The sequence below is a fragment of the Sminthopsis crassicaudata genome, chromosome 3, assembly GCF_048593235.1.
Source record: "Sminthopsis crassicaudata isolate SCR6 chromosome 3, ASM4859323v1, whole genome shotgun sequence".
NCBI lineage: Eukaryota > Metazoa > Chordata > Mammalia > Dasyuromorphia > Dasyuridae > Sminthopsis > Sminthopsis crassicaudata.
The window spans coordinates 168499077-168525591 of NC_133619.1; the positions used below are offsets into that span (position 1 = coordinate 168499077).

At 33.6% G+C, this 26515-nt stretch overlaps 1 protein-coding gene across 3 annotated transcripts in view; it reads right to left on the bottom strand.

Annotated features, from left to right (window-relative positions):
- COL4A1 (collagen type IV alpha 1 chain) overlaps window positions 1-26515 on the bottom strand; it is a 185699-nt gene that overhangs the window by 15029 nt on the left and 144155 nt on the right. For all 3 annotated transcript variants that reach the window (XM_074299530.1, XM_074299532.1, XM_074299531.1), the window contains 15 exons: window positions 26038-26190; window positions 22718-22816; window positions 22494-22583; window positions 21550-21689; window positions 19588-19714; window positions 19422-19502; window positions 18207-18305; window positions 17170-17220; window positions 15053-15238; window positions 13717-13850; window positions 9235-9307; window positions 7860-7931; window positions 6553-6681; window positions 5133-5231; window positions 463-675 (listed from right to left, as the gene is read on the bottom strand). In XM_074299530.1, coding sequence (XP_074155631.1) covers window positions 463-675; window positions 5133-5231; window positions 6553-6681; window positions 7860-7931; window positions 9235-9307; window positions 13717-13850; window positions 15053-15238; window positions 17170-17220; window positions 18207-18305; window positions 19422-19502; window positions 19588-19714; window positions 21550-21689; window positions 22494-22583; window positions 22718-22816; window positions 26038-26190 — 1746 coding nt within the window. The remainder of the gene's footprint in view (window positions 1-462; window positions 676-5132; window positions 5232-6552; window positions 6682-7859; window positions 7932-9234; window positions 9308-13716; window positions 13851-15052; window positions 15239-17169; window positions 17221-18206; window positions 18306-19421; window positions 19503-19587; window positions 19715-21549; window positions 21690-22493; window positions 22584-22717; window positions 22817-26037; window positions 26191-26515) is intronic.

Sequence of the window (26515 nt, forward strand, 5' to 3'; positions counted from 1 at the left end):
GCATTTAGTCTCAACTCCCTTATTTTACAGATGAGAAAACTAACCCTAACCCTAACCCTAAATGCTTCCCAACTCTATGAGAGGTTTAGTGACCTGCTCAGGCTCACACAGCTAATCAACATCTGAGGCAGGATTCAAATAATCTTCCTGACTCCAAACACAGCACTCTGCCTAGTACTATACTATCTAGAGGTCCTTGATGATGGGACCTCATCATAATTAAATAGGCAAGAGTCACAATTATGCTGACAATCCATTGTCAAGTTTTCATGGAGAATTCTTTAATAAAAAGCAATGTCTTCTTAATCATATTCTAATTATACTCTCTCCAAACATTTGGAATAATCTTATTCAATAGACCTATAAATCCAGAAGTAAAGTAAATCTGAATCTAGCAAAATTTTATTCATATCAAATTTCTTTTTATCTTTTAGAATTTTTTAATGAGTTTTAATATCTTACCCAAGTCCTGACCATGTGCGCGTTCATTCCCCTGTACGTAGAGCAAGGAATAGCCATGGTAAATTATTTTGGTCCCAGGAGGGCACTGTGGATCATCTATGGTTTGACTGTGCCTAGTAACAAGGAAGCCATGATCTACAGAGGGGGTACCTGGTGGACCCATTGACCCTGGAAGCCCATCTGGACCGGGTGGACCAGGATGTCCTTTTGGACCTGTAGGAAAGAACCAAAAAAAAAAAAAATCATTCAATATTCCTTTCCCTGACTATGGCTCAATACTTATGAAAGAGATCTATCAGACTTAAAGAAGTTATCATAAAACATGTCACTAACACTTTGTACCTTTTAGCACATTGTAAAGAGCAAGTTATAACCTTCATTGAGCCCTCTTCCTCATAGTGTTTTATTTTTCTTTTTTAAAAATTTGAATTCTTGTATTTCATCCAAGGGGTCTTGTTAATGAGTGCCAAAAGTATCTCCTTTTGGTCAAGGCAAAAGAGACTGTGTAATAGTAGAATGAGTCCTAGACATGAGTGTTCTTTTTTCCCCCTGAGGCAATTGGGGTTAACTGACTTGTCCAGGGTCACACAATTAGGAAGTGTTAAGTATCTGAGACTATCCATTGTACCATCTAGCTGCCCCAACATGTGTGTTTTGAATCTGCTACTTACTAACCAAGAAACATGTACAAGCGGTTTTACTTTTCTGAAACCAAGTTTGCACTTCTATAAAATGAAATTAATAGTATCTGCACTGGCTACCCAACAGGTAGCTAGCTAGTTTTGAGAGAAGCATTTTATAAATTACTAGCAGTATAAGAAACTGAGAAACACCGGAGCACAGTAGTGAAGAAAATACATTAGACATGGAGAAGGAAACCCTGATTAGCATTGCCAGCTCTGCCAGGGAACACAGGGAAATCACTTAACTTCTCTGAGGCAATCTCAGCCTACTTTTTTATAAAATAAAAACAATAATACTTGCATTATCCACCTAAAGTGGATACAGTGGATACAGATACAGATAATGCATTATCTGTAAAACACTATATAAATATGAGTTTTTATTAAGGCAAATTTGTCTATTACTTCTTGATCTCATTCATTCCAGGAACTTGCTCCATGCTTCCTTTTCTCTCTTGAATCATTATTGAATCTCTCTATATTGGATCCTTCTCCTCAGCTAAAAACCTCATTAAAAAAAAAAAAAACTTTCCTCAATTCTGTGATTTCTTAACCTATCATCCTCTGTCCTTCCTTTCAGGAATTAATTTTTCTAAAGAAGTACTTCTATATCATTACCACCCAAGCACTCCTTAAATTCTTGCAACTGTGCATCTACTCTTTCCAAGTTACTATGACAGTTCTCAAACTTCTTGCTCAGAAATACACAAAGTTCTTTTTAATCTTCATTTTCCTTTGACAACTGTAATTAATCATTAAAAACTCTACTTTGCCTTTCATGCAATTGAATTATCCTAGTTCCCTCCCATATCTCTGGCTGCCTCTTTACCAATTACTTTACCTCATTTCTAAATGTAGATCTAAGATTCTTCTTGAAACATACTCTTCTTCTGAGATCTCATATTAATAAAAGACCTCAGCCATCACTTCCATTTAAGTAACTCCTAAATCCATCTTTTTATCTGAGTCCTTTTACTCACAAGTCCACTCTTGAACAGACCATGAATAACAAAACTTGATTATCTCAATATAACCTGTGCAAAACTCAACTCAGCTTTCACCCAACCATTTCCTCCTCTATACTTCCCAATGACTGCTAATGGTAATATAATTCTCTCTGTAATTGAGGTTTGAAATCTTTAACCACTCCAATTTCCCTTTATTTGAAAAATCAATTATATGTGAAAGTCCTGTAATCTGTACATATTCAATGTCTTCCATATTGATCATCTTTATTCCATTCCTATTGTTGCTATCAAAGTCTAGGATCTAATAATCTTTCAACTAGATCAACCAATATAATCCAACTCCCTGCCCCTGGCCTCTCCCACTCTAATTAATTTTACATAGCAATGGGATACTAATCTAAAATTTCCTAGTGGACAGCTTTGTTCTTGTCACTAATTAGAAAACAATCTGCAATGGTTCTTATTGCTAACAGAATAAAGGCCCAAAATCTTCAGCCTGGCTTTCAAAGTCTTCCAAAATATGCCTCACTCAAATTACATTTTCAGACTTAATCTCCTATAATTCCTTCTCACATAATCTACATTCTAGTCTAACTGAAGAACTTTTCATTCTCTGTGTTTGTTTTGGTTTTGATTTTGTTTATTTGTTTTAGCAAATGATGCTTCCTAATCTGTGGATAATCTTCCCGTACAGTGGGTTTGTCAAAAATATTTTGTTTTTATTTACAAGATATATGCACGGGTAATTTTTCAGCATTGACAATTGCAAAACCTTTGGTTCCAATTTTTCCCCTCCTTTTCCCTTCCCCCTCCCCCAGATGGCAGATTGACCAATACATGTTAAATATGTTAAAGTCTAAGTTCAATGCTTGTCAAAATTCTTAACTCCTCTTCAAGAACTCAGACCCTCGCCATCTTCTTCTGAGAAACAACAGCAATTTATTTGTACCTTTCATAGAACTTTATTTTGATTTGTATTCTAGTTCTATATATTTTTTCTTATAGCCTCTGTTAAATTGTAGTTTCTATGAGGCCAAAGACAAAAATCTCATTCATCTTTATATGCAGAAAGTACCAGTAATCTAGGCACTCAATAAAAAGATGTTGAATTAAATGTTTCCTGTCCAAAGGTATTCAGTAAAAGAGTTGTTGAATTGACTTATTTCCTGACTAGCATTATTTCAATTGAAGACAGGGTAATAGGATAACTTAGGACAGCTGTTGCTATTATCACATTTAATACTTGGACTTCAAATAAAATTTTTGACAGAAGTTTGCCAGGTGGTAACCTACAAAATTAAGTTTTTTCTTTTGTTCTCTATCTAATTTAAGATCTACATGCATAAAAGTCCCTTTCTTTGTATTTCTACCAGCACAGCATAATTCAGTGTTATTTCTGTTTCCTAAAGAATTCAGATCATGTTTCAAAAATGACATGAAATGACATTTCAGCTAATTGTGACATTAATTTTCCTGTTCTCTGATTTTTTTTTCTTTCTATAATTGAAACAGACTTTTTATAATAAGGAAAAAATTTACTGAGAGTAAAGGACCCTAACTATGCTCTTCCCTTATAGGGAATTTGTACTGGGCATAACACGTTATCTATTGAGACTGTGCTCTCCTCTTCAAATAAATCAACAACTTATGTATTTGTAAAACTACACAAAAATTAAGAACCTTTTTTAAAGACCACCTGCTTTCAGAGGCCATATATTCCCACATATACACTCCACGTTTCTACGACACTTTTTTGAATTGTCAATTTCAATTGTTCCTTCAACTATTTATTTCATAAGTTCTGTGTATACTTAAACAGAAATAACACTGAAATATGGTAGTGGTGGTAGTGGGAATACAAATAGAGATTTTAAGACTGACTGATCACAAATTAGAAAAAAATAAAACAAAATTGGTTCTGTTCCCTCCTGGACTCTAAATCCAGATTCCTTTTCTCTCCTTGTTTGCTGCCTTTCCATTCTGGAGAAACTTCCAATTCTAAAATCCTGCTCTCCTGATTAGTGACTCCCTCCCTAATATCACCATTTGAGGAAGGATCCCAACCATATTTCACTGAACAGACATCTGTTCTCTCTCTCTCCAGATAACTTCTCCTTGCCACTTAAAAAAGGCTCCACTCTGAGGTCCTCCTATTCATTCTCCTGATTGGTGGTTCCTTTTCTAGGATTCTCTACATTTCCTTTTTCTCTCCTTCCCTTCAAATATCCTTGATGGGGTTCTTAGTAGCTGGGTGTGGTATGCAGAGAGAAACTGAAGCCTTGATGGAATTGCTTAGCTTTATGGTTCCACCTTCTATGGAGGTTTTCCAATAAGAAATTCAAGTTATTTCCTGGACAACCCCACCTTGCTGTGTCCAACCAAGAAATCCCAGTCATATTCCTGAGGTTAAATTTCCCCTATAAATCTACTGATGATCCATTCCATCTTTGCTGAACTCCTTAGTATCTCTCTTTATAACTAGGTTGTTAAATCCCTTTTAGGATTTAATCTGCCAAGTAAGGATGCTAAATGCCATGCCATTTTTATCATGTCTCAAGCTCTTTGGATGTTTTCTTTCTCTTGGCTAATTGTAAATTCCACTAGGAAACATGTCCTTTCCATCATTAATTATTAAAATCCCTTTCTTGATAACTATATGCTCTCCAACTCTATTTCATAGTTACCATTTCTGGTGTCCTTAATTTTGTCTATAACCTCTTCTCTTAAAAAGGGCCATTGTGAATTCTTCACATGACCATCTCCAACATTTGGCATCTACAACAATCACATCATTTGCTACATCAGCCACATCACCCTTTAAGTATGATCTTACCCTGTTAGGATGTAAACTCCATAACGGTAGGGATTATCTTGCTTAATTGTCTTTGTATGTCCAGTACATAGTGCACAGTGGCTGTTACATAGTAAATAGTTAATAAATGATCTATTGTTCTATCAACCTATTGTCCTATTGCCTTTGAAATTAAAAGTTTATATTGTAATACATCAATATACCTACCAGGAGGACCGAAAGGGCCTGGTTCTCCTTTTTGTCCAGGTGCACCATCAAATCCTGGGTTACCAGGTGGTCCAGGAATACCCACAGAGCCCGTTACACCTAAATCAAGGGGAAGGGGGAAGAATAAGCACATGACTAAATCACATATGTCTCTTTTTTTGGTTAAAGAAGCATGGATCATTATTTCATTGTGAAGTGTCTGGCCCCAAGTCTTTCCCCTTTTGGGGTATCATATATAAAGTTAAAATTGATGTGAAATTTTACCTACCCATTTTTTTCTTAGAATATTTCCTCCAACCAGAGTCAAAGAATACCAGTAACACTGACATGAACAATAACAATAATAGCCAGTATTTAAAGTTTATACAACACTTTATATATTTTATTTCATTTATCCCATGCAGAGAACTTCCAAACAGCATGATAAGTTTATCCTGAAATAACAGGCTACTAAAATTAGAGGTTTGAAGACAAGATTTCTGGAGATTATTGACATTCCATTTAGCCATTCTTTAACAAAATGGTGTTCTGAAGGCATCACTTCTCTTCCCTTGATGCACAAGATAAAGAGGTACAAACTTCTCCTCTACTAGTACAGTGTAAATCTACTCTCCAAGATTTCTTAATTTAGTCTTCTTCCCCTGCTTTCTAGCTTTTCTTTGTTGTCCTTTTTCATGAGAATGTAAACTCCTTATGAGCAAGGACTGTCTTGTTTGTTCTATTTCTATTCATAGTGTTTAAACAGTGTCTACACTTAGTGAGATCTTAAATGCTAGTCATTTTTCCTTCTTCCCTCCCTCCCTCCTTCCTTCCTTTCCTTCCTCACTCCTTTCATTCCTTCTTTTCACTTTCCCTCCTTCCCTCTTTCTCTCTCTGTCTCTCTTTTCCTTCTAGCCTTCCTTCCTTCTTTCCTTTTTTTTTTTCTTTCACTTACCTTGATCTATGACTTAACATGTGAAATTTATCTCTAGAATGAGATTGGGTGAAAGGATGGCATAAGCTCTCAGGGTGTTGAGTGATAAAAAACAAACCTCAGACACTGGTATCAAGTCATTATGGCTTCTGAATGAAAGAACTCTATTTTCATAGATTTAAATAATTCCTGTTTTCTACTTTTTTCTGATCAAAAGATGATCAATCTGAATTGGTTTTCCTTTTCCTACAGTTTGGTCCAAAAAGATTCTTTTGGAAAACTTTGTTTGATCTTAATAGAAGTTTAGAATTGAAAAGAAAATCTATATCTAATTGGTCATTTTGACAGTGCATGATTTTGATCTTATAAGTATTAGCTATAAAAGTTAAGTCATGGAGGAAGAAGCACAAATGGATGCATATATATTCTCCAAAACACACACACACACACACACACACACACACACACACATACACACACACACACACACACACACACACTTCCTACCTTGTTGTCCTTTAGGGCCTGGAGGACCTGGAATACCTTTAAGCCCGACTGGTCCCTCGGGTCCAGGGATACCTGGCTCTCCTTTAATTAGGCTATAAGGACCTGGGGAACCAGGTGGTCCTGGAAGACCTGGAAGAATTAATAGTAGAGTGAGAAATGTTTAACTGTGGAGCCTATTTATAAAAAGCTTAAATAATAATTTTCTCAAACTGACCTCCTAAAAAATGTTTTCCAATAATTCAGATATTAAATTTATACTTTATTCTTCACTCTTACCCTTGTTTTTGAGCTTCAAATCAGATAGGTTTGGAGGGAATTTGGGGGTACTCTAGTCCAAGTTCCCACAAATAAAAGAACCATTCCTATGATGTTTTTGACAAGTGATTATCTGTCTTCTATTTAAATATTTACAGTAGTGAAAAGCAAATTTCTAAGGCAACCCATTCCCTATCTGCATAGTCCTAATTATTACAAAGCTCTTCACTGGATTAAGTTGAAGTTGCTTATTATGCTTTTCCCAGGTCAGCTTCTTCTAACTACACAGATCTAATCTTTCTTTCATATAATAGTCATCAACTATCCTCTTCTTTAAGCTAAACATCCCCAATTCCTTCATCTGTACCTCATGAAAGCATCTAGATTTTTTGTCATGCTCACTGTTTTTCTCTAAAAATAGTTCTCATTTGGCAATGCCCTTTTTTAAAATGTCATGCTCAAAAATTTAATACAATGCTCTAGATGCAAGGAGACTATTATCTCTCTTGATTTGGCTATGACATTTCTTCAGCCCAAGTTTCAAGTTAAGCTTCTTTTGGTAGCTATGTCATATTGTTGACTTGATGTCAACTAAAATTAGGTCACTTATGAAATTTGCATGATTTTTATAAGAATAAGTATAAAATTTTACATGTGTTGCTATCCTGTTTTATCCTGTTAATTTTGGAGCAGGATTCTAGCCATATCAACATTTTAATCTTGATTTTGTCCACTCATAGTAGCCAACCTTCACAACTTTTAGTCAGTTGCAAATTTAACAAATATTTCTTCCATGTCTCTTTCAAATTATTTATAAAAATGCTGAACAGCACAGATCCATAAATAGAATCCTACCACATACCACATGGAGAGCTGCTGATCAAGTCTTTATAACAGCTTTGTAACTGTTGTTCTCAAGTAATTTCCTTCATTTTTGCTTTGCCACTTAAATATAAAGTTTCTAATAGGAAAAGACCATATCTTCAATTTCCTTTGTAGTCCTGCACAGACTGACCCTTAATAAATGTTGGGTCCATGACAAATGCCCCTACCTTTTGTACCCGGTAGTCCTTGATCCCCTTGATCTCCTTTGAGTCCCTGGAGGCCAGGAGAACCTTTGGCACCTAGAAAGCAAAGAGAAAATATTAAGGTATTAAAGAAAGTCTTTTCTCTCCAATTTTCCAACGTGAAAAGGTAATCCTTTATACCCTAAAGCCTTGTCATTGCATGGGAATGATCTTGAATTATCAAAGATTACGTAAGGGGAGTAGAGGATAGGGAATAAGCTCTAGCAGGTTCTGCTATAAATGAAAGTTTTCAGATATATTCCTGGTGATAGGATGTGTCCTGTGACCGAGACCCATCATAGCTAAACATGATAACAAACGTTTTAGAGGAGAAGGTAAAGTCATCAAGTTCTGCTTGGTTATATTATAGATGAGGAAAGTGAGGTCAAGAACCATTTAAGGTTAGCCCAAGTTCATATAACTAGCCTATAAAAGGGAAAATCAAGATATGAACTCAGCTCTTTTAACTCTTAATTTAATATTCTTTACATTATACCTGTAGGCTGATTATCAGGATAGGATGAGTCTTTGGGTTAGAAATAATAAATAATACTAAATAAATAAGAAATAATTCTATATGTTTTAAGGAAGCTAGATGGCACAGTGGATAGAGTGTTGGGTCTGAAGTCAGAAAGATTCATCTTTCTGAGCACAAATCTGTCCTGAGACTTACTAGCCATGTCATCCTGGACAAATCATTAAACCTGTTTGCTTTAGTACTTCATCCATAAAAAGAGGTGGAGAAAAATGGCAAACTCCAGTATCTTTGCCAAGAAAATCCCAAATGAGATCATAAATATTAAGACAAGACTGAAATGACTAATATTTGTGCTCTGAGATTCTGCAAATGCATTTCTGAGTTTTATCAATTAAAAAAAAAGCCAAATAATATTGGCTTAATGAAACATTGTCAATTCATTTTTAGCATGTATAGTTTGATCATTGTCTATAATTCTGTTCAGATTTCAAGACTAAGGAAAATTCAGCTCACGTATTGTTGTTTCTTTTAATTTTCATAAAACAAAAGGAAAATATTATGAACTCTTGACTTCTATAATAAATCATTCTTAATTGGAATCAGAAAGTGTAACTGAAAAGAATATAATAAGATTCTAAAATGTTTCAGTCTAATGAAAACATCTTAATCCACAAGGTATGGTCTTGATTATGAGCAAAGAAATGTGGCAACCTCTGGTTACCACAGCATATGATTCTTTGGATTAAAATAAATTTTTAAAAATTGTACTGCAAGTTACCTGGCTCTTATGCTATAAATCTGTCGATACTACTTATTGCTCATTTTACCATGATTAGGAAAAAAGTCTGGAAAAACTGAAATAGAATATACTTCAACTGTTACCTTGAAATCCTGGAACACCTGGAGGTCCCATATCACCTTTAGAACCAGTGATTCCTGGTGTACCACCAATACCCTTAGGGAAAAAATGGCAGAAATTATTTTGCAGAATTACAATAAATTATTTTGAGAAATAACCTGCTAGAATTAGGTTTCTGAGAAAATACCAGTTATATTATTAGCTAGTTTTGTCCCTTTAAAACTATAAATAGGAGCCAAGATGGTAGGGAAAAAGAAAAGGAACCACCAATATATTCAAAAAATATATTCAAAGACCTTTAAATAATGTTCTAAACAAATGCTGGAGTAATAGAATCCACAAAAGGATCGGGTGAAACAATTTTCTAGCCCAAGACAACTTAGAAGATTGGCAGGAGAGATGTATTGCACAGTAGTGAGAGTAGATTGCAGTCTAATGCAAGGTGGGCCAGTCCAGACCTGGCCCCAGCAGTCCAGGCACAGGCATTGGGAGCCAATGAATCAACAATAGCAGGAGTTACTTCTGGAGAGCTCAGCCTACAGACAGTAAGGGGTTTGAACCACTGGTTTAAAAGAGAATTACAGGGGTCTCTTAGCTAGCACAAGAGGAGTGTGGTATTCATTAAAGGGAGGTCATAACTTAAAAATAAAACATTTTTGAGGAAGGAGACACAATAGAACATGCAAGAGGGAAATAGGAAGAAAGAACATACAGTTATCAATCATAATTATGAAAAAATACAAGAAAGTTTCTCTGATAAAGGCCTCATATCTCAAATATATAGAAAATTGAATCAAATTTATCAAGATAGGAGCTCTTGAAAAATGACCAAAAAATATAAACAGTTTTTAATGAAGTAATCAAAATTATCTATACCCATATGAAAAAATGCTCTAAATTACTTTTGATGGGAGAAATACAAATTAAAACAACTCTGAGGTACTTGGATTGACTAATAGGACAGAAAAGGAAAATGATAAATATTGAATGGAATGTGAGAAAATTGAGACTAATATAAACTGTTGGTGGAGTTGTGAATTGATTCAACTATTATGTAGAGTAATTTGAAACCATGCCTGGTAGCAAAGAATTCATAATTTAGGGGATGCCCATCAATTAAGAAATGGCTAAACAATTTTTAATGTATGATTGTGAAGGAATGCAATTGTTGTATAAAAAATGATGAGCTAGTCACAGAAAAACCTGGAAAGACTTAAATAAACTGATACAAAGTGGAATGAGCAGAATAAGGAGAACTATATACAGTAACAGCAATACTGTAACATAATTAACTGTGAAAGATTTAACTATTCTCAACAATACAATGATACAACTATAAAGGATTTATGATGAAAAATGCTATCCAAGCACAGAAAAAGAACTGATGGGGTCTGAGTACAAATTGATACATATTTTAAAAAACTTTATTCATTTTAGAAGTTATGGGGGGTTATTTCAGTTGATACTTTCTTTTACACTATGGGAAACTTTTGCATAACTACACATGCATAACTTATATAAAATTGCTTGCCTTCTCAATGAGGGAGAGTGAAAGAAATAATTTGTTACTCAATTTTAAAGACAAATGTTGAAAATTATTTTTACATATAATTAGGAGAAAATAAAATACTAAATGAAAAATAAAGGTAGAACTGCAAAGGATCTCAAAAATCAACAAGTTCATTGGTATCAACCTCAAATGAACAGGTCACATTCTGATTTAGAAAACCATAAATTAACCTTATCTTGTTTTTGTTCAGTCATTTAAGTCGTGTCTGACTCCTTGCTACTCCATGGTTTTCTTGGCAAAGATAATGAGGTCATTTGCTATTTCCTCCTCCAGATCATATTACAGATGAGGAAATTGAGGCAAAGTGACTTACCCAGGATCATACAGATAAGTAAGTCCCTGAGGTCAGATCTGAACTCGGGTCATTCTAATTTCAGGTCCAGTACAATGTCCACTACACCACTCAGCTGTCCACCAATATTATCTATATTTTATTATATCCTTATTTATTTAAAAAAATTTCCAATTTCATTTTAATCTCATTCAGAATTTCTAGACACATGTAGATAAGGGCCATGAGACTGACATCTTTGAAATCCAATTTCCTCACTTTATAGAAAACCAAGAAATATCAAGGCCTAGGGACAGTATACATAAAAAGCAGAATTTGAAGCCAGGTCTTCTGACTCCAACATCATCATTCAAGTTTTCTTTTCTTTAAAATGTAGATAACAATATCTATACTATCTACTTCATAGATTATTGCAGAGATGAAATGAGATAATGTAATTATAAAGTGTCCTATTATTACTATTTGTCACTTTCTCACATGATATTAGAAGGATGATAATATTACTGTGTGTCAAAAATAGAACCTGAATATATGGATGATTTGATATACTTATATTTCATGTCTATATGCCTTTTTCTTCCTTCATGACAAGGACTGATTTTTATATCTCTTTGCACACTCAGTGCTTAATATAGAGCTAAACAGTCAACAAAAATCTATTCATGAGATGAGGATGATGATAACATATATGGCTATAGTATCATTATATTTTGTAGGGAAGTTTTCTCCAAAAATCAAATTCAGTATTGTATCTAAAACAAATATTTGAAAAATGATGCTTTGGAAGAGGCAAAGAAAACAAAGGAAGATATTGTAAAAATGGTGTTTTCTTTTTTTAAATGAATATCATGAATTTTAAAATATTGTCTCACTTTCTAGCTATTTCAATATATATCCTCTTCCCAAGTCATGGGTTATAATGTATGAAAAAATGTATTGCTTCTTACAAAGATTTGTTTCTCTACTTTGCCTTTATAGAAAAATGCCATAACAAAAATAATATGCAGAAAGATTGCTTAATATTTGTTGGCAGACTCTACAGGATGGTAATTATATTTGTATGTTACAGATAGAAGAAAAGCAGGAATATATGAATAACTGACAAATTACACACACTTACATCAGGGCAACTGTAATACAACAATAACCAGGTTGAAAATGTATTCATACATATTGCAATCTCACAATACATATTCAACATATAGTGAAAAATATATAAGCTCTTATAATAACAGGAATGAATGTAAAATAGTTATTGTAATTGCAGATAGCCAAAGCTGCTGAAATGCTCAAATTATTCATAAGTCTTTTATCTGATACTGATTCATTGGGAAAATGCCAACATTTTTTGAGTGGGTAGTACAAGAAGATTTGGGATTCTTATTCAATAATTTAACATCTGCCCTTGGAAATTATCTAAATAACACTGAATTTCAAATTTACTGTTGATAAACTAGAATTAATAATGCTTTGTATTTTCATTTTTTACTAAATTGTATCATGATTATAGTTTAGTATAGGTGGATACAAATTGTATTCCAAAACATCTCATAATGGCATGGAGAAGAACTTGGATTCTTGGAGCTAAGACATAAAGAACCTTCATCTACTCATGAAACATATTTTTCTTTGACTCTATAATATTTACATATGATCATATGCATCTTTGTAAATATGAACATACTTACATATTATTTGTAAGTTAGCAGCATTTTATGACTCACTAAGTCATGAATCTGAATATATTATCAAACTGTTATGTTCTATAATGACCATTTTGTGCAAATGTGATTTGAGGAAGTGTCTGAATACTATAAATGTTGCCCCCTTTACCTGAAAAGTAGACTGTCATTATAATAGCCTAAGCTAGATATGTAGTATTTAGTGATTTGTATGTTAGTGAAGACAAAAACCTACCCATTTGTCATGTGTTGCCCCGGAACCCTTTTCTTAGGAAGTTTTGTTCAAGTCAAAACAGATTTTCTCTCTTATCCTTTCTCCTACATACCAGATATATCAGTCTATAATAGGAATTAGCTAGAAAAGAGAAGTTTTACAAAACTAGCTCTTTATATATCTTATATGTCTTGAAATTATATATGTCATCTCCTTCATTAGAATGTGAGCAGAGACTATGTTTTTACCTTACTTTGTATTCCTAGTGCTTAAGATGATGCCTGGCACATAGTAAGTGCTTAATGAATGCTTTCTAGCTAGATGACTAACTTGTAAAAGCTAATAATTACTCTATGGTTGGTTTAATCCACTGAATTTACCATTTGATTTTGCAGTTTTCTTTTCCCTTGGGCATAGAAGAAAAACTTCCAGAAATATAATTTCTAATGCAATATTTTCTCCCCCTTAATAATTACATAGAATCAAATATCAAAATATTTTCTAAGATTTACGTACTATCGTGCCAATAGTGCATAGAGAAACGAAACAACATTAGAAATATATATGCCCAGTAGGTGGGATGTTAATAAGAGAGAAGATACAGATTTATACATGAGAGAATCAGATAAAGAAAAGGAGGGTAGTCTAGCTCCAGAGCTAGTAGGGAGGACTTGAAAAAGGTTTAAAAGAAAACTAATGAAATACACACTAATACACACTATAGACAATGTACTTAAAACAACTTACAGGCATTCCCTGAAATCCTGGATCTCCCTTAGCTCCAGGAGCACCTGGGGATCCTGGCCAACCTGGATTTCCTTTTTCTCCTTTAGCTCCATCAAGTCCTGGGAGGCCAGGAGGGCCCATAGGTCCAGGAACACCTGAAAAAGGTTAAAAAGTATATAATCGTCCATAAATTTTACATAGTTGGGTGATGTCAGCTATTTGTATATGGTTCCTTTCATGTCATTTCTGCCCTTACACCAGATATTATAATATGATATATATATAGATAGATAGATATGTATGTATGTGTATATATATATATATATATATATATATATATATATATATATATATATGTGTGTGTATATATCAAAAAGTAGCCCTATTATCACAAGCCCACCAAAAACCCAGGATAAGAGCTACAGGGAATAATTGGACTATGACCACATAAACATTTTAATGAAAACAGAAAGCCTGATTCCCAAAATTGCTAATATACTTCTGCAGCTCTCAACTTGATCATCCTAAACAACAAATCTAATCATGTCACCTCTCCTAGTCAACAAATTCTGGTTATTTCTTATTACCTCCAGGATCAAATATAAAATGGTTTTTGACCCCTTCCTGCCTTTACAATATTATATCTTACTGCACTCCATATTCTCTAAAATATAATAACACTGACCTCTTAGCTGTTTGTCTCACAAGAACCTCTATTATGGACTTGTTTTTTTTCACTAGCTATTCCCTATATCTGCAATGAACTCTCTACTCATCTCTGCCTCTTGGTTCTCCAGGCTTCCTTCAAGACCCATCTAAAATTCCATCTTTTGAAGTCTTTTCTCATCTCCCTTAATGATAGTGCCTTATTTCTGACATTATCTTTAATTATCCTCTTATTTGTACTTAATTGATTGCATATTATCTTCTTTAGTAGGTTGTGAGCTCTTTGAAAGAAGGGACAGTTGTTATTTGCCTTTCTTTGTATTTCCAGCTCTTAACACAGAGCCTGGCACATAGTAGACAATGCCTATTGATTTGACTATTTCACACTCACTGACACTAGATCTGTCACTTCTATAACATGTTGACAGACAAAAATGGTTATAATATCTTCACCCAGAGTAAAACTTGAAAAATCAATATAGCAGATGTCAAATATTCTAGAGACTGTTCTCATATTTCCTATCTTTCATTCTCTCTACTTTTACTCTTAATAAAATTTTAAGATTTTTTTTTCAATACCCTGCTATTTCTAATCCTAGCTCTAGCTCTAGTGACGAGCATTGCTCTAGTAAGAGCATTATAGATGCTCTTAGTTCCACTATGAACAAAATATACTTCAACATCTACTTACCAGGTATGCCAGGTTGACCCTGTGGACCCCTGTCTCCTTTAGGACCTTCTACCGCTCGACCAGGAACTCCAGGTAATCCTTGTTGTCCTGGGGGACCCGGAGGACCCATAAATCCTGGTTCTCCTTTGAGTCCAGGAATTCCTGGACTTCCTGCTGATCCTGGGAAACCCAATTCTCCCTTGGAACCTAAACCACAAGATAAATTGAATAATAATGATACAATCCAATACATGAATTAATTATCTGGTTCAATTTATTAAACTTTTCATGCAGCATTTTTCTCATGATCTACTAGCATGCTGCCTAGGGGTGAACTCAGTGAAGAACTCCACTAAGTAAGCTGGTATTCCATCAATTTTCCCTTTATTTTACACCATTCTAATTTCATTCCATAATCATCTCTAGAAAATAAGCACAGGATAATAAGAATTTGGGCATTTTTCTCATTCATTTTTATGGTTGCATTTCTATCAAAAGATTACTGTGAATATTGCATTGCTAATCATTAAAAGTATCACTTCCAGAGGGAAAATTACCAAAATTACTGCCAAGCCAACTACACTATTTGGTCCCCAATATAAAAAAAAAAGTAATGAAGAAACAATACTATAGAAGCAATCTATTACAATTGTTATATTTGATCACGTGGATTCTCCTGTATAGCTCCAACTTACTACCAAAACAACAGCAGGGTGCCATATTAATTGCTCTATCCTGCAACTCAGTACTTCAATAGCCCTAAGAAGTATTTATTCAAAGATATCATTCTCTGATTTTGAGTGAGCTTGACTAAAGGAAAAAAAGAGCAATGTAGTAAGTCTAAACCCAAGCTATCCTGTTAGTCCTAGTCAAGGGAATCCACAGGAGCAAAATCAATTGCTGCCCAAGATTTTAGCACACTCTAGAATGAATTAAGGGCAAAAATTCTTTGGTTCTTGTGGTTTTCTTCTTCAAAATATTATTAATTTCTTACCTCTATCATGAATATTTCCATATTTATCTAATCTGGTATTAAGCATTTTAGTAAATACAATAAGTAGTGAATGATGGCACTGTGGACAAATCATCCCACCGTCTAAACCTGTTTCCTTTGTTATAAAATGGGGATAACATATGCAATAAGGATCTCCCTCTTTAAGTGGTAGGAAAGCAAGTACCTTTTAAGCTGAGAGCATTATATAAATGTAAACTGATACTATCACATGAACCGTCCCTTCAGCTCCACAATTACTTAGGATCTATTATTTCACAATCACATCTCTGAATGCTATAGGTAACCATATGAACTTCTATGTGTTTTGTCACTTGTATTTATTGGTATTTATGAAGATTGGGAATATTTTTAAAATTTTTTCTTGTAATTTTAGCATGATCCTTGTATAACCATGCCTCCTAAATATCATTTCTATAGTAGTATTTAAGTTTTGATTTGTTGTTTTTGTTTTTTTTTTTAGAATGTTTTGTATAGGGGTAGCTAAGTGGTGCAATGTACAGACCACCAGTCCTAAAGTCAGGACAACCCTGAGTTCAAATTTGGCCTCAGAAACTTAATACTTCCTAGCTATGTGACATTGAGCAAGTCATTTAACCCCAACTGCTTTAGGGGTCATCTTCATACAAATGAAGATATGTATATAATTCAAATATATAATATATTTAATATATATTTAAATATATAATTCAAAATTATATATTCATATACTCAGCATTGTATAAACACACATACACATATAATATTTTCCTGGCTAGTAGAGTTTATTAAAATAGTTTTTAAAAATAGAATCAGAGCTTCTAACAAATAACTGACACCATTCCAATCCATAAATTAAACTCACATGCCTTGCAGGAAAACTGTACACCAAGAAACTACTTATCACTTATGTCCAATATGCTGCCAAAGTAATAAAAACTGACTAGGTAAGCCTTGCAGACTTCTTACCTCCAACTCTGCTGATATAATGTACAGTGGCAATTAGTTTAAAAACCAGAACACAAATTTGGAAAAATGAATACAAGGGATAATGTTGTAAAAAAAATTACTCATGCATATGTACTGTCAAAAATTATAATTATAAAATTAATTTTAAAAAAGAACACATTCTAATAGCATCTATTACCTTTTTCTCCTTTGGAACCTGGAAATCCTGGAAGTCCTCTTCCTGGAAGACCTATTTAGCAAACACTGAGAGTAAGAATCAAAGTTCTATTTCATTTTTTAAAATCTTCCTTACATTAAAGGCTGGCAATAATATGCAAATTGAGTTTAATGTATAGGAATTTATCAATGAATTAATTCCATCTGCTGGGTAAAATTCCTTATTCTATAATTTATAACAAACTCTTTGATTATGTATTTGAGATTCTATAATATTAAATTATTTTGTGCTACTTGAAGATGGCATAAAAGACAATATGAAGGGCATGTGTGACTGGAAAAGGAGTTGGGCCAACCTAGTGAGAATGAAAAATAGCAGAGGGAAAGCCTAGGTGCCACATTAATAACCTAAAGGTATGCAGAGAACCAAAAGGTCTTCAGTATTTTGGATGGAAGTTTTATGGAAAAATATGGGAAGATATGGACAAGAATAACATAGAAGTAGAAAGGAGAGAAAGATTGGGATCTATAATTGCAAAAAGATCATCTACCCCAATGACCGATCAAAATATCTAAAGAATTTGGAATTCTATATTCTTTAATAGCTAATCATCTAGGGCCTTTCAGGTAAGAGTTGTAAAGACTTTTACCATGAATAACATATAGTGATTATTTTTATATCATTTTCAACTAAGATCCCAGAATCAGAAAGTAGGTAAATTTGTATGAAAATTGGGGGAGAAAGAAGAGGAAGAAAACCATTGGTATAAACACAGTGTATAAGGGGGAAAAGATGAATAGGAAAAAAAATGTTGGAATCTAGACCACTATACCATTTTTCTACTTTTGAGCTTACTCTTGAGACCCTATAAATGTGTTTTAAAAATCTTAATTTGTGATCTGAAAACGTCTGTCTTGAAATCTGCCAGACTGAGGGCTAAAAGATGAAAGGTGTCTTACAAGTAATCCTTGTTTTTGAGAGACAACTGGGTAGACATATGTATCAGAATAAATTTCAAATGAACATAAAGGAAAAATTCAATGATCTAGGGCACATACCTGGTTCACCCTTCTCACCAGCTGATCCTGGAATTCCATCACCACCTGGTTCACCTTTTTGACCACCTGGACCTGCTGGACCTGGAACACCAGGCTGACCTAGCAGAGGAGGAGAAATATTCAAAACTCAACTCTAGAGTTATCAGATTTTTGCATCTCTGACCTTAATTTCAAAGAAAATTAGCACTTGTTCTAGATCTTATAAAAGGTACAATTTATATTTCCCTTTTTTCCGTTCTGCCATGGCTGCAAATAATCATTCTTCTTTCATCCCTGTTCCTCCTTCTACTCTCCATTTCAATGCAGTGTGGAAGGAAACCTGGTGCCATTAATGGAAGACTGAGTTTGTAGTCTCAAACCCTTGCTTCTGGAACATTTTAGTTGTGTAAACCTGGACAAATCATTCAACCTTTCAATGTGCCAATACAATCTCTATAAGACATCTAGAAATTATAGAAAAATTTCTGATCTCTATCAATGACAATTTTTTTCATGTCAAGGAGTCCTTCACACCACTAAAATGGTAGGGCAAAACTTAGTGCATTAGTAAATGCATATGGCACTCTTCAAAAAATGATGACAGTTTAGATACCCAATGCTAAAGGTATAGCAAAATCTTGAGTTGAATGAACTAAGCTGGTGGGCAGTGTGAGAAAAAGAGTGATAGAATCTATATGTGAATCTTATTTGTGGCATTGATCACTCTTCACTTTTCTCTTTGCCTCAGTTTTCTACCTATAAGATGAGGGAGTTGGAGGAAGTAACTGCAAAGTCCTTTCAGGGGTTGATGTTTGCTGTCCTTGGAGGTTCACTGAATAGAGCTCCATGGATCAAATCAGGAAGAACTGAGTTGAAAATCAACTTCAGAAATTCAATAGCTCTATAACCCTGAATAAATTACTTAACCATTGTTTCCTTTTCCTCAACTATAAAATGGGATAATGATAATACCTTCCTCTCAAGATGTTAGGAGAATCAAATGAGATGACTGTAAAGCACTTAAAACAGCGCCTAGAACACAAGCATTCTTTCTTTGATTATAAGTTATTTTTCGGGGAATTTGATGGAGACTAATGCAAGCTTTATGATCAACTTACACACAAATCTACACACAATTATAAAATTATATATCAATATTGTCATCACTAACTACACCCCCTTTTTAGGGGAATACACAGCATCCCTTTCAAGCTTGTTTTTAGAGCCATTTTCTACCTGCATCTCCTTTAACTCCAGGAACACCATCCAAGCCAGGAAGTCCTTTGTCACCCTTCTCTCCAGGCATTCCAGGGCTCCCTAAAAATAAGAGATCCCTTTAATTTTGCTGACTTCTTGTTCATTTTAATCCCCAGAGTCAAAAAGACAGCCTTCTTCCACTTACCTGGATAGCCTACATTCCCAGGTAATCCTCCAGGACCTGGAGGACCAGGCATTCCTGGCATTCCTGGGCTTCCTTTTTCTCCCTTTTCTCCAGGCCTTCCTGGGAAACCTGAAGGTCCAGGGTCTCCCTGTAAGTAAAAAAAATCCACATATTTTAATTCACATTTGATGTTGGCAAATTCTGATGTTTTGCTGAAAAGGCAGTTGTAGTGGAATTGAAAAATTGCCTGAATCTTGCCTCTAAAGATGTCTACTTATAGCTCAGGTCTGACCCTTCTTATGATAACTAGATTTTTTATGATGTACAAAGCTAGCTTAGTAGATAGAATAACAGATTTGGAAGAACCTGAATTCAAATCTTGACTCAGAAATATACTAGCAGTGTGAGGTATCAGGCAAGGTTCATCCAGCATCATTTTCTTTATCTATAAAAACCAGGGCAAAAAGGCATCTATTTATCTCATGGGGATTTGAGAATCAAATAAGATTGTGTGTGTGTGTGTGTATACATATATATGTATTATAGCACAAAGTCTGCAAACACAAAAGTAATATAAATATTCTATATCTCTATTCATTACTTTTTGATCTCCCATATCATTCTGAATACTCTACATTCTTATTAAATACTTCTTTTTGTTGTTAACCTCTTAGAACTTTTTTTTCTGTGGGATGATGCTACCTATACTACCTAGTACAAGGAGTGAATGAGATAAGGTGTCTCAAATATTTAACAAATTTTTACATAAATGGAAATTATAACTGTTCTTATTCTATATTGTAAACAGCATTGGATTTAGGCTCAGGAAATCTGGGTTCAAATCTTGATTTTGTCACTTTCTAGCTGACTGACCCTAGGCGAGTAGGGTCAGCCTCATCTGTCAAATGGAAAATTGTATTACACTGCCTACCTCAAAGTAGGTGTTTATGAGTAAAATGCTATCTAATTCTTAAAAGCAATATGTAATTAGATATTATTGTTGTCATCATTAATATAGTTAGATGTTAGATCATTAGATACTTTTATTTTCAAATGAATATTCCATTTCTTTTGATATGCAAGAGATGCATGAGGCACCTTAGGGAGAAAATGGACTACTACTCATCCTTCTTTATTCTACTTTCATTCATTATGTACACATCCATTTGACATGATATAAATTATTTTTTCTGTCTTCAAATAATGATTCTCCACTTGATCTTTAAACTACTATCAACATTTCCAAACCTTTGTTTATGTGTGTGAGAAAAAGTACTATACACTAAAATTTGTTTAATATAAAATAATCAAAGACTAGATGTAATACAAAAAAATGTTTATATCATGGATTACTTTTTGCTGCAGGAAAAAAACACACCAGTAGAAAAACATATTTTTAGTATAAATTCTCCTAGTGATGCTGTGCTATACTATACATATGACTATGCTCTCATAGGACCTTCATGGGTTAAGAATAAAAACTAGACTTATGATTTTATTGATATAAATAAGGATGAGGAATATAGATATAGGATATAAATAAGAATGTAGCTTCCAAATAATGAAGTCCCTTCTATCAACACATATTGATACTTTACATCTTGAACTCTTTAAGAGTTAAAGTAAATCTCTAAGGCTATATGATACTAAAAAAATCATAATGAAAAGTAACTAGTGAAAACCACTGGAAAACTAAGGGTTTCTATGCATAGTGGAAATAAGTAGACTATAGCATATTATCAGTTACACATACATGATCAGCATATTAAATATCACCACGACTGTAAGCCAAAAAAGAGGGAGATTATATGGTTTCATTATTATGGTAATAAATATCCATAAAGACCATCATAAAGACCTGCAATATATCAGCTAGATTTATGGATGGACCTGGACAAATAGTAATATAACAAATACTTGTACATTAGAATCTGAGGTATGTGATAGAAGGGAATGAGCCTTTAAATATGAAATGGTAAATACCTTTTCACCAGGAAGTCCAGGAGTCCCAATGCCTGGGCGACCTGCTTCTCCTTTCACTCCCTTTTCTCCTTTTAATCCTGGGAAACCTGGGATACCTTGAGAACCGGGGATTCCTTGTGCTCCTTTTTCTCCAGGTGACCCTAAAAATACAAGCCAAAGAATCTTCAATTTCTAGTGAACCAACCCACAAATTTATTTTTTCAATTAAAAAGAAAAAACTTTGCTCCCAAGAATGAAGTACCAAGATGGTTACAGTAATTTCTACTTAGACTCACTGACAATAAAAGTCAAAGGAAATTTAAGGAAATAATCTTGTTCATTTCTTCCATTTTACAGATTAGAAAACTGATCTCAGAAAAATCAAGGAACTTCTGCAAAATCCCATAGGTAAGAGAGTCTTCTTGGAATGTCCCAAATAATTCTCTAAATTCTGTACAAATTAAAGACTTATGAGAATAATAGCATACTGAATAGAATATTATATTTGTCTCTATAATAATTATTATGAAAATGATGTGTCTACATCTCAAAGAGAGAAAAATGCTAATAAAATCATGGAGTATGGAGAATTAGATGAGATAGTGGCTATCATGATGTAATTGAAAACTATAATAAGGATTAATCAAGTTCAAATTAATTGCAAACTCTTCAATGGAAAGACAACAATTTCTTTGGAAACTGCATAATTCTATTTAATTTTCTGGCTTCAAGAAACAAGTCCCAATGTATGCAATTACACTTTTAAGTTAACATGAGTGATGTTGACTTTGTAAACTGATTAAAGTTAATTAATTAATGAAAATATCACATTTTTGTGAATGTTAGTGTAATCTCTTCCTCCCCAGACTAGCTATGTGATTTCATTTGGCAGACAGATCCAGTCACTATTAAATGTGTTTTATCATTCACCATGAAGTAGAAACTTTCACAAAATCCCAATTTACCTGGCAAACCCATTCCACCAACAGAACCCTTTGGTCCTGGTAGTCCTGGAGCACCTGGAGATCCCCCAAGACCTTGATCACCTTTAGGACCTTTAAGAAAAAAAAAAGGGGGGGGGGAAGAAAACATCAAACATTTTGCCCAAAAATTATTTTAGAAACATTCACATACTACTTCGACATTAAATTACAAATATACTTTAGAGCACTAAAATCTTATTCTATACCTGGCTGGCCGGGAGTTCCTGCTTGTCCGTCTTTCCCAGGTACTCCTGGAGTGCCAGGATCTCCTCTGGCTCCTTTATCTCCAATTGGTCCAATTTGTCCTGAGTACCCCAAGTTATAAAAAAGAGAAAACAGCAAAGTTAGAGACAGAGAGATAAAGAGAAACAAAATTTAATAAATATGTATTGTCCCCTATTTATAAAGCATTTATTATTTATAAATTATTTATTTATAAATATTATTTATAATATTTATTATATATTTATATATAATATTTATTATATATTATAAATATATATTTATAAATATTATTTATAAATTATTTATTATTTATAAAGCTATGGGGAAAAAGGCAAAATACTAATCATTAGACTCCTCTGCACTAGGCAACACTTAAAGAATCTAAGGTGCTGACCTGCAATGATAGAAGGATTTTCCTTATCTTAGAGATTCAAGTATCAATGAAATCATAAGTCCAATCCTTCCCCCTATCCTTCATAGTAATTAATTATGAAATATTTTCTTTGTTTTTAATTCCTCTGTTACAAAATAAAATTAAGGAAACAAAAAGAGGCAAAATCTCTATCTTACCTGTGTTTTTTAAAAAACTTTTCTGACATATAAGAAACTTTGTTCCAACCCCTTATATTTACTCTGCTTCCTTCTGCTTCAAATGTGTTTCTTATAAACAACATATTGTAGGATCCTGTTTTTTAATCTGCTCTGCTATCTGCTTCTGTTCTATGGATGAATTCATCACCTTCATATTCACTGTTTTCCCTCCATCCTCTTCTCTCCCCTCCATTTATTCTTTCCTCTCTTTTTCTCTTTCCTTTCACAAATGTTTTGTTTCTAACCACTACCTCTCTAAATCTGCCCTCCTTTTTCAAATTTTCTCTCTCCTCCTACTTCTCATAGAATAAGATAAATTTCTATACCCAACTGAATGTATATGTTATTCTCTCTATAAGCCAAATCCAATTAAGAGAAAGGTTCATTGCCTGCCATCACCACTCCTCAATCTTTCCCTCCAATGTAATACCTTTCATAACACTTATAATGAGGTAATTTTTCTCACATGATAATTTACCTCATTCTAACTCTCCCTTTCTTCTTCATCCAGGACAATCCTCTTTCTCACCTCTTTATTTTGGTGACTTGTTCAAAATATATTACCCCATCATAGTCACTTTATATTCATGCCATCTGTCTATTTATGCTCTTTCTAACTGCCTTAATAGTGGAAAACTTCTTAAGTGTTCTTGTATAATCTTCCATATAAATGTAAATAGTTTAACCTTATTAATCTCTTATGTTTTCTTTTTCCTGTTTATTTCTTTATGTGTCTCTTAAGGCTTATATTTGAAAACCAAATTTTCTGTTCAGTTCTAATTTTTCATTAGGAATGCTTGAAAGTCATCTATCAGTTTTTTCCCCTGAAGGATGATACTCAGTTTTATTGGGTAGGTGATAGTAACCTTAGCTCTTTTGCTTTCTGAAATCTTAGATTCTAAGCTTTCCAATTCTTTCATGTAGAAGTTGCTAAATTTTGTATTATCCTAACTATGAGTTCAATGACATTTGAATTGTTTCTTTTTTTTAACAGCTAGCAATATTTTTTTCCTTGACCTGGATACTCAGGAATTTGGTTTTAATATTCCTGGTCATTTTCATTTTGGGATCTCTTTAGCAGGTGATGAATTATTTCATAAAAATATCAGGGCAGTTTTTCTTGATCATTTTTAAAAATATGATGTTAAGGTTCTTCTTTTGATCATAGCTTATAGGTAGTCCAATAATGCTTAAATTATCTCTTCTGGATCTATTTTCCAGGAAATAGTTTCGAATGAGATAATTAACATTTTTTCTTTTTTTTTTCATTCCTTTGATTTTATTTATATTTTATGGTTTCTTGGTGTATCATAAAGCCATTAATTTCCACCTACCCAATTCTAATTTAAAGGGATTATTTTCTCCAACGAGCTTTTGTACTTATTTTTCTAATTTTTCGGGAGTTGTTTTCTCCAGTGGATTTCTGTATGGTTTTTTTCATTTTATTCTGTTTCCTTTACCAAATGGCTGACTCTTTTTTCATGATTCTCTTACATGACTTTATTTTTTATCCAAATTTTTTTTCTATTTCTTTTATTTTCTTTTTAAAATTATTTTTGCTGTCTTCTAGGAGTGCTTTTTGGACCTAATTCCAATTGGCATTTTTCTTTGAGACTGTCATATAGCTATTTTGATACTGTTTCCTCTTCTGAGTTTGTGTTTTAATCTTCCATGTCAACCCAGTAATTTTGCATAATCAGGACCTTTTTCTGCTCTTTCCTCATTTTTCTAGCCTATTTCTTGACTTTTAATTTTACGTTAAAGTTGAGCTCTGCTTTTAAGTGCAGAGAATAGTCTTGAGTTTCTTATATCAGGTACTCAAGGCTATCAAAGGCATAGAGTCTGACTATGGACCTCAACCAGGTGCTATTGGTCTATGTTTGGGATATAGGGCCTTGTTGGTGACCTATGCTACAGATGAAAGGCTTTGCTGATATTTTATTTTGCTAGCATAGGATCTCACTTCTGATTTGAATGGGGAACATGAAGCCTTACTGCTGGTCTGCTTGCACCAGCATGGAGTCTCCCTGCTGGCTTCTTCAGGTACTACCTGAGTTGGATATCACTCTTTTGCACCAATGAGACAAACCTTTCCTGCCAATTTTCTAAGTTGTCTTGGGACTAGAAAATAGTTTTGCTTCAATCTTTTTTTGGTTCTCCTGCTACAGAATCTGTTTTGAAGCATCATTTTAGTCATTTAGAAATGAATTTGGGAGAGTTCAAATGAGTTCTTGCCTTACTCTGCTATCTTGGCTCCAACTTCCCCAAAACCATATCTTAATAAGTTATGTAACATAACATCTAAAAGAAGAGTTTTCTAAGGGATGAAAAAACTAAAAATATAAGATAATTACAACAGCATTTTTTTCCTTTTAAGAAAATAACATTTTAAATAATAATTTTCTCTAAATAAAATTAGAAATTTCTGATAGAATAACATTTTAAAGAAAATATTCATTTGAGAAAATATATTTTGTACTAATGTCAGATAAGAGAAATTATATTTATTTTTGAAGACAAGCAAAACTAAAGTTGATAACAATATTAGCTAGTTAAGAGAGAGGATAACACAGTCTATTTTGCTGGCAAAGACTTCAGAGAATCCTAAACAATCCTAAAAATTCCAGACATGTTTTGTGCTACCTTAGGTTAAAAGTTTCACCTTAAATGTGAATTTTTTCTGGCTCAAAATGAATGAAAGAAAGTTTACCTTTTTCTCCTTGATCTCCTTTCTGGCCCTTCATACTGTCCATGTCCACTTTATCCATTGATCCTGGCTGTCCAGGGAGACCAGCATCACCCTTATCACCTTTGAAACCTGGATCACCCCTGGGTCCTGTTGTACCTGGGAAACCTTGGTCACCTACAGAGAAAGAAGACAATACAAGAATTATAGTAAGGATGCTTCCTAGTGTTGGAAAGACACATACTTGTAGGCTATTCATCTGAGAATATGTGATATAAGTTTGCATTATATATTTAATTACTTATTATTGTGAATCTTTCTGATCTATTCTTTCCTATTCCGTTGCTTTCATGCTTTCTTATGGCATAGTGATTATCTCATATTCTCAAAATCTGTTTCAGTGGAGTACATTTGGCAAGTTTTAATATAAATGTCATCTAAAGACTAGTTAAGTTCAGAGAATTGCCATGAATATTCTGGCCAAAGAAATTCATAAAAAATT